Source organism: Sesamum indicum, linkage group LG10 (genome assembly GCF_000512975.1).
Source record: "Sesamum indicum cultivar Zhongzhi No. 13 linkage group LG10, S_indicum_v1.0, whole genome shotgun sequence".
Classification (NCBI taxonomy): Eukaryota; Viridiplantae; Streptophyta; class Magnoliopsida; order Lamiales; family Pedaliaceae; genus Sesamum; species Sesamum indicum.
The window spans coordinates 2,328,851-2,338,272 of record NC_026154.1 but is presented as its reverse complement, the minus strand read 5'-3'; the positions used below and the strand labels follow the sequence as shown (position 1 = coordinate 2,338,272).

General features: G+C 34.9%; 3 protein-coding genes across 3 annotated transcripts; 1 reads left to right on the top strand and 2 right to left on the bottom strand.

The window, feature by feature from the left end:
• On the bottom strand, nucleotides 243-2,190 carry LOC105171691 (1-aminocyclopropane-1-carboxylate oxidase homolog 3). Its single transcript, XM_011092885.2, has 3 exons — nucleotides 1,544-2,190; nucleotides 783-1,104; nucleotides 243-662 (listed from the first exon to the last, which is right to left on the bottom strand). Exons 1-3 carry the CDS (start codon nucleotides 2,065-2,067, stop codon nucleotides 411-413), a joined length of 1,098 nt encoding a protein of 365 aa, XP_011091187.1. The 5' UTR covers nucleotides 2,068-2,190; the 3' UTR covers nucleotides 243-410.
• On the top strand, nucleotides 3,761-5,996 carry LOC105171690 (1-aminocyclopropane-1-carboxylate oxidase homolog 1-like). The gene is made up of 3 exons (XM_011092884.2): nucleotides 3,761-4,434; nucleotides 5,179-5,500; nucleotides 5,579-5,996. Exons 1-3 carry the CDS (start codon nucleotides 3,896-3,898, stop codon nucleotides 5,840-5,842), a joined length of 1,125 nt encoding a protein of 374 aa, XP_011091186.1. The 5' UTR covers nucleotides 3,761-3,895; the 3' UTR covers nucleotides 5,843-5,996.
• LOC105171717 (jasmonate O-methyltransferase) lies at nucleotides 5,989-9,257 on the bottom strand. The gene is made up of 4 exons (XM_011092921.2): nucleotides 9,146-9,257; nucleotides 8,436-8,843; nucleotides 7,344-7,616; nucleotides 5,989-6,340 (listed from the first exon to the last, which is right to left on the bottom strand). Exons 1-4 carry the CDS (start codon nucleotides 9,218-9,220, stop codon nucleotides 6,017-6,019), a joined length of 1,080 nt encoding a protein of 359 aa, XP_011091223.1. The 5' UTR covers nucleotides 9,221-9,257; the 3' UTR covers nucleotides 5,989-6,016.

Below are 9,422 nucleotides of genomic sequence, written 5' to 3'. Positions count from 1 at the left end.
AGCTTTGAGGATGGCCGAGTTCCAGTGGAGAAGTAGCTTGCTATGAATATCTTTAGACTAGCTCTGTTTACAGATGCAATCTCTGCTCAATGCTTTTGGATTTGTTATTAGACATGATCTACACTAATTAAAGTAAGTAGGTATGCACACAAGTGCTATCATTACAAATAAATCAATTATTTCGTATACCATATAAATCACTAAAATTATAAATTAATATTATCTACTACGAACAGATAAAATCAAAGTGAAAGCTTAATTTTAATCATAGTTAATCAACATTCGTTATGGTTTTACTAATAAAATAGAAATAGACCGCACATTTTTCTTTCATACTACATTTCGAATGTTCCGTTTTCCCGGATTATATTAATATGGAAAGTAACATCTTCCCATCATATCATTTCAATTCAAACGCGGAAATGTAACAAAGCAGAAGTTCCGTCCAACCCCTTGGCGTTGTAGTAGTTCACATACTCTTTCATGGTGGTTGCCCTGTATTTTGGTGGATTATCTTCAGACAAGAGTTCCTGGATTGGTCCGTAGAGCTCGTCCGACTTATCTATGTCGCTTCTAAAGAAACATGCGACTGATACCCTTGAACGAACGTTGTTTGCTAGTACTCTATGCTCCGAACTAATCAACCTATCATTTGATATAAGCTGCGAGGAAAAACAATCAAAGACCATGAATTTATGCCTCTTGTTTTCAACTCCTCGACAAAATCATATGAAATGTTTTGAACATTGTTATTTCTAGGTAAACTGAAGGAAAAAGCTCGCCTGTAGAAGATCTCCAACATTTACCACCAGAGATCCGGGCACTGAGGGAACATCAAACCACTGGTTTTGGTAAAGAACTTGCAGGCCGGTTACATTGTCATTTAGGAGCACCGTCAGGAAGTCACTGTCCGCGTGCTGGCTGGCGCCCATAGTTAACTCCGGCTGAGGGCAGAAGGGGTAGTAATGGCACAGGAGAGCAAGCCCGTCAGCACATTTCATGTCCCCAAGGTGGTTGGCATCCAGACCAAGGGCCTCGGACAACAATTTAAACAAACTTGTTCCCAGTTTCAAAACTTGCTTTGTGTACTCAAACATTATATCTCTGCAGACATCCAAAAATAAATATGTAGCACAATGAAGATTCACAGAAGCTCTACACAATCAGCATTGCTTGTGAATCTGAATCGTAAATGGATGGCCTAATAGCATTTTAAAATGAAAAATAGGCAAAAGAACGCCTAAGTGAAAAAAAGTGGACTCCGCCCCTTAAGCTTGATAATTTTTTTGTTAGGACAAACTTGCACATAAATTATGAACCATATACACATACTTTATGTGCAAAGCCAACTTGTCTTGTGAACTTGTTTATGAACTCCTATGAATTACAGGAATCATGGTATTCAGTCACAAGTTGTTCAAAAAATCCTCAACACATACCCACACTCATTTTTCAGAAACAGGACAGCATGATTAGATTAGTCAGAACCATAAAATTGAAAACAATTACAGTAACTTTCACTCCGACCCGAAAATGAAATTACCTGCACACAGCGGGCAACTCCTCAGGGCTTGGAGGATGAGGAGCCATTTTACAGAAGAAAGTGTCCCTCCAATTAGCTGCTGGTGCACTATACAAATCAAAGTTGCTATTGTAAACAACACTTCTTTTTCTATCCCTTGTGTACCACTTTTTCCTCTCCTCAGGATCTTGTTCATAGAATTTCCGGACCCCATCTAGCATCTCCTCCAAAACAGAACCCGGAATCCCATGATTGATCACCTGGAAGAAACCCCATGTCCCTGAAGCATCTCGAACCTCGTCCACGACCTTCTTATGCCTGATTGGATCTTCATCGATGTTTTCGAGGTCAATTATTGGGAATTTGAGTTGTGAATCGGAAGGTTTAAGGTTCTTGTCTGAATCATTTCGTGGGGTGATGAAGATTCTCGGGACTTGGGTTATACCACTGTCAACTAAGCCTTTGACACCAGTTTTGGTGTCATCAAAAGCTTTTAGTTCGCTTGCTCTGTCGTAGTTTGCTTCTGTCTGAGATCTCCAGGCCATTTGTCTTGCCACTATTCACGACCTAACTGATTAGGCAAGGGAGAATGCTTTAGAACTTAAACGAAAGAGGGGTTGCGATCAAACTGTCCGAATTTAAACAAAAATGCAAGCGAGCTCGTGCAAAATGGGTCAAAATTTACTAGGTGGAATACTAAAGGCTAATTATTTTTTAAAAATAGCTAAAAACTTGCCGGTATTTTAAAAATAAATAAGAAAACTCTTGAAATTTCTAAAACATTGCGCAAAACCTCCCTTCTATTAGATTTTAACGAAAGATGGAGTGCCCTCGCGGGTAGTGCGGATGGACATGATTCTTTTGCAAATTTTAACTATTTTTTTTATTGTTAATTGATTAAAATACCCCTATATTGTTAAGCGGCAAAGGAAAGGGGCAGGGTTTGGTGGGGTTTTGGGAGTGGTGGTGGGGGTTGTTAGGGATTAATTTTATTTTTTATTGAATAGAATAAAAATTTAATTTTTTATAATTAATAATATGTATAGAATATAAATTTGTTCAGTTTAAGTTTTTTATTTTTTAAAAATTCAATTGTCGTTAAAATAATAAATAATATGTTGCTTTGAAAAAAGTTAATACTGTTAATTATATTAACGAAGATGGAATATTGAGTTATATTTAAAAATTAGAGAGAGTTTTTAGTCTATTTTTAAATATAAGAGAATTTCAAATGAGTTTTTTCAAATATGTCATTTTGTCAGTTGCACAACATAGAGCAACTAAGAATATTATATTTTTGTAGGAATAACAAAATAAAGAATAATAAAAGAAACTTTTAAATAGAAAAAAAAGCTAAGTTAAATATCTAAATTTTTCTTGAATGCGAAGTCGTGATCTATCCCATGTCTTACAATATATGGTCCTCTTTTCTCCACGCGAAAACCTTTTTATAGTGTTTGGATTTTTATTTTGAGTGTTTTGTCTTGTGTTTTGGAGATAGGGAGAGAAAAATAAAGATAAGTAAGTGTGTGTTGAAAATAGATGATATGTTTGAATTTGTGTTTTGAGGTAACTTAAAATATTTTAAAATAAGTGGTATGAGATTTGGGAGACAAAAATCATTATCCATTGTCAAATCATATCTGTTTTATATATGTTTTTATATTAAATATGTATATATAATATATTATATGTTTATTGTTGTATTTTTTGGAGACAAAAATCACTATTTATTATCAAATCATGTTATTTTTATATTATATATAAGTGTATATATATTATATAGAAAGTTGAAAAATAAAAAAAATACACAGATAAAATAAAAAAATACAAAAACAAATATTAGATATATTTTATCTTATTTCAAAAAATACAAAAACATGATCCAGACATAGTGTGTGATTTCCAAACTTGTGGCTGCTAACGAATTCCCGTCTCCAAGACCCAGAACCTTCCTCTACTAATCCTTAGCAATTAATAACCTTCACATCCACAGTATGAGACTGATTCAACAAATTTCAGTTAAGGCCCCTACCCCTATATATTATTATTAATTCTCCCAAGCATAAGACATTAATTTACTCATTCATTTAATATGAGACTCTATTTGAACAACATTTAAAGTGGTCCTAAAAAACGTTTAATAACCTAGGAGCATAGATCATGATGTATATTTAGTCTTTTGAAATATCTTGACAAAAATTTGAACACACATAGTAAATATAATAACGTCCAACCTTAATTAATAGGTCACAATAATTGGTGGCAGAAAAAAAGAATAGCAAACAAGATATTCATATGAATTATATGAATCAAACTAGTCCATAGACACTTCCAGAAAGCTTCTTCAGTTTCTAGCCAAGAAAAACAGAAATGGTGCTTCCCAACAATATCAATGGAGGAAACCAGGCAGCAACTGAGCCAAACTACGATCGGCAAAGTGAGTTGAAGGCCTTCGACGACACAAAGGCCGGCGTCAAAGGGCTCGTAGACGCCGGTATCACCAGGGTTCCGAGAATATTCCATCATCCACCTCAAAACTTAGAAAACATCACGAAGAAGAGCGAGTTCAGGTTTCCTGTAATAGACCTTGATGGCGTTAACCATGATTGTCTGAAACGTAAAGAGATCATCGACAGGATCCTAGATGCATCGGAGACGTGGGGCTTCTTTCAAGTGATTAATCATGGGATAGACGTAAGTACTTTGGAGGAAATGGTGGATGGAGTTCGGCGGTTCCACGAGGACACAGAGACAAAGAAGCAGTATCATTCACGGGACTTCACGAAAAAGATGATTTATAATAGCAACTTCGATTTGTTCAGTTCACCAGCAGCTAGCTGGAGGGACTCATTTAACTGTATTATGGCTCCCGATCCACCACAGCCAGACGAACTGCCTTCTTCTTGCAGGTAAGTTTTGTCCTGAGGCCGACAGAGTAGCTAGGGGTTGGACCGGGTTGTCTGCCCCTCTCATTTGTAATCTCAAAATTTAGAATGTTGGGAGGGAATTTACAATGAATGAGGTGTTAATTAGTGGTTTACTTTGAACAAGAAATAACCTAACAACGGCATATATTTTGTTGCTAATATGAATTTAATAAAAAATTTATTTGTTAATTAATTCGACGCTAATTTTAGTATTAATTTATTTCCCTAATTATTGGGTTATTTTCTTGTAATGGCAGGGGTTAGTACTTGACTGAAATAACATAAAAGCTTTTCTTGCTTGTTCAGTATTACACCTAACCTTTACTGTGTTCGTAGGGAAAAACTTGCATCAAAACTTTGGGATAATTGAAGAACAGAAGCGTTTATAGAATATTATATTAAGATCATATTTGTTTGGTACGATATGTTGTATTAACGTATAGTAATTTAGTATTAATTAAACAATCTTTTTGTGTTGACATATTTAGGTTGTTGATGTGGAGATGTCGTTGGGAAAAATTGCAAAAATGATAGATAAAAGAATTCAGCTCAAATTCTGTGATATAATAATCAAGAAAATTTGCCTTCTTTTATATTTTTACGAGTAAGATTATTTTATTCTTGAACTGTTATGTAGAAATATGACTTTTGAAGAACCGTTAAATAATCAAATCTACCATATATAGCATGAATGTGTCCTGATATGACAATAGTATAATGATGCAGGGAAATCTTGATGAAATACTCAGACCAAGTAATGGAGCTGGGGATCACTTTGTTCAAGTTACTGTCGGAGGCTCTGGGGCTCCATCCAGACCACCTGATTGACATAGACTGTGCACAAACACTTGCAGTGTTCGGGCATTACTACCCGCCATGTCCGGAGCCCCAACTCACCTTAGGCACGCCAAAACATTCGGACTACGGTTTCTTGACAGTTCTTCTGCAAGACAATCTGGGAGGCTTGCAAGTGCTGCATCAGAATCAGTGGGTTGATGTTCCTCCCCTCCCAGGAGCTTTAGTGGTCAATATTGCAGATCTTCTGCAGGCAAGTCTTTTCTAAAGTATTTTTGCACATTTAGGCAGAAGTGTAATGACAGAAACATGTCTGATTTTTTACTTTCAGCTGATATCAAATGACAAACTGAAAAGCGTGGAACACAGAGTCTTGGTTAGCCGTTCGGGTCCAAGAATATCGGTGGCAGCCTTCTTCGGCAGAGATACTTGTGGGGTGAATTCAAGGGAATATGGCCCTATTAAAGAGCTGCTATCGGATAAAAATCCCCCAAAGTACCGTCCTACCACAATCAAAGGATATACTAGTTACGTTCGTGCTAGGGGGGTTGACGGCAGGACTTCCGCGTTGCAGAGTTTACAGCTTCAAGTGTGAATTCTGAAGAAATACATGAGATTATTGGAAGTTCCAACTGTATCAAGACCCCTTTATCAATCTTTTCAATAATTATGGGCAATGATATATATGATATACCTTTATTAAGTTTTTTGGAACTAAAACATGATACTGAAGGGATGTTTTCCTGCCATCTGATTTCTTACTACATTATCATAATTTGGTAAGAATAAGAGCAATGTCAATGAACGTGACAGCTTCTTTGGCCATCTCTTGATCCAGCAATCTCCCGTATTCGTCAAACAACTCGTCCAATATTGCCTCTCCAAAGTGGTTGGAGAGCATGGATTCTTGGACTGCTCTCACTGTTTTGGCGACGGCCACACCGGAGCTGGTACAATCCGTCTCCTTTTTGAGCACCTCCCCACGGTCCAATTTGAAAGAACCCTCCTTTCTTACTTCATCTTCTATTTCTTCTCTGGATGGACCGTAATAGTGAACATCGTAAGAATCCACCTTTTCCTCCTCAACTTTACCCTGCAACCACAAACACAGTTACCTACCTATGTTCATATGATGAATTTCTTTAAATATATGTAAGATCATTGTCCTAAGGCAAGAATGATTTTAATTCAATGTTTTCAAACTTTTTGTAAAGCTGGAAAAATATAATTTTAGCCATGTAATTTAGGGAGTGATAACTTTGACATTGCCCGAATAGATTTTTGAAATTTAATCCTATAATTTTAAAAATTTTGATAATTCTAATCTATTTTCAATCAATTTAGCCAGAAAATTATATGTGATTTGCTATCATTTTTGCAACTATTTTCTATTCTCTTTCTTTTGTCTTTCTTTTGCTTTTTACTATTTTTTACTGTCATTCCTGTATTATTCTTTATCCAGACCCACCCCTCAATCACTACCATCCAAGTGTAAAAATCTTGGACAGATCGAGAGGATTAAGATTTGTTGAAATTCATATTTATATATTACATTGTTAAACTAGCTATTGTATCCTAATCTATATGCAATATATTTAGAGATAATTATATTTACAACTTCTAACATACTATTTGTTTACATAAATTATCCATCATTTGTATAATTATATTTATTAAAAAATATAGATAATTTGTGTATGTGATTTGTGTAAATAATGTTAATTTTTTTAATTGGATGTATATGTAGTTTTGCATAATTACAAAAATCATCATTAACAGTCAAAAAATATGGATAGTTTGTGATTTTGTGTAAGGATATTGGAGGAATGTATGTGTAATTTTTCAAAAAATAAGATCAGTGAGTTGTATAAATGATCTTGACATTTCTGATAATGTATATGTAATTATCCAAAATACGGAATAGTTTATGTAAACGGACTATAAATCAAATAATATGATAGGCCTATTAAGAAACGGCCCATTCTACCACCAAAGGGAGATGGAGAATAAGCCCCTTCTTAATGGGCCTGTCAGAATATAAATGTAATTATAGTTATTTAAAAATATATGGTTGGAGTTGGAGGTGAGTTAATTACCTGAGCAACGAGGATGCTGAAAGATTGATAAAGAAGTTCCCAAGGAAATATGTTGTCCTTGCAGTAAAAGTCTGGACTGCTTCTTCCCGTCAACAACAGCACCATTCCTCCTCCCCTCACAACTTCTTGGGACCGACAGTTGAGGAACAGTGAGAAGTCCTGTCGGAACTGTTGGGCGTACGCTTCGCATACCTGTGCCGGGCTGTTTTTCGTTATGTAAATGCTTTTTCTGTTTAACGACACGCCTTGCTTGTCGTAAATTCCTGGAGGAACCTGCATTTAAACTACATGATTGTATTTTGTAACATGTGTATCACGTGTGGAAAAAAGCATGTGCCAGACCACGCAAGCTTCAACTCCTTTGTTGTTTGCTATGTGGGGTTTTGAATGAGTTATGAATTCTTCCAAGGATGTTATAAAATGTTGTAAGGTGTTCAGAAAACATTAACTTATATAATATAGAAAAACAAATTGTTGTTCTTTGTCATATAGTTATAATGTGGTTTAGTATTTTCACAGGCTGCAAATATAATTAATCCAAAAATAGAACTGATATATTTAATTAATAGAACGCAAAGACAGATTGATTTTTTAATTAAAGAAAATTGAATTCTGCATTAATTTCGACCAACTTGATTTTCAGTTATCTCTAATTCTGCATATACAACCAAATCTTTTTAAAGTTTGACATAATTATAAATATATTTTTTGTTATTTAAAAATTACCAATATTCTCTTGAGGTACGATGAAATTATGTAATCTTTTAGTAGAGATCTAAAATTGTCAATTTTATTCTCTTTTTTAAAAATAATAAAAAATTATAAGGAAAAAAAATGGGACGTATTGTATGAAAAAAAAATTAAAAATATAATTGTACATTTAGTCCGTAAAAGATTTTCAAAAACTTGAATAAAAATTTAATAAAAACTAATAGATTGAGCTAATAGTTGGACGACTATAATCTGTAATTGATAATTTTTTAAATAATAAGATGTTATTAATAATTATCTAAAAATCATTGAGTTGGGGTTGTAATTTAACCACAAAAAAAAAAGAAGAAGAAGAGGGCAGAGAGAAGAAAGAAAGCTGACCCTGGACAGCCAATGCAGACTGCTGAAGGAATACACGAAGTGAAGGCTATTCTCCGGGAAAAGTCTGCCGTAAAAACTGCCTGGATAAGCAGCTACATAAACTGACGGAGCCTCATCAATGTTCCTTCCTTTCTTCAACTCCTGGTACAAATCCGGCAATGCCTGGAAAACTGTGCTGAAATCATTGGTTGGAAGATCGTTCAGGCACACACGGAACTCCGGTGCAGCTTGCTCAACACTCTGAGTGGCCTTCTCGACGGCACCCACGAGTCGTTTAATGTACAGCAGAGCGTTCGATCCAGATGAACAGCCGAGGTCGGCTATGCCTAAGCTTTTTGGCCTTAGAGTAACGTACATTTGTTTTATGGCTTCCAGGGTTATGTCCTTCATCTTTTCCGCCACACTTTTCTGTCCACGACGGACAAAACAACAACTCTAATGATTTTTCCTACATAATTTCTCCTAAAATCATTGTCACTAGTCCAAAAAATTAAGGTTAACTCTCCTTGTTATAACTTTCTCCTACATCTGGGAATAGATTTGAGGAATCGATCATAACTACATCATGAATTTCAGTCATCAACGTTCAATATACGTTGATTATAAATGTCAAATATATTTAACTTCTAACTAATAATTACTATTACAATAGATCAACAGCTACTCTAAAAGTAAATCAATACCCACACGTCGGAAAAAAATGAGCAAACCTGAAGTGAAGAATTGTTGAAATAGCTAGTCTCTCCAGTCCCACCCTTCATGTGGAAGACTTTCTCTACATCCATGGCGCCTGGCGGAATGCAAGTTTTGGAGACAGGCTTAGATATAGTATTGTATAAGGGTTCAACATATCTAATATTTAATATTCATAAAAAGATAAAAAATGAAAACATCTATTATAAATATATTACATTGTCCTCTTTTGATATTTAGTGTAATCACATGTAAATTGTTTATGATTTGAAAAATTACGTCTAGTACTCTAAT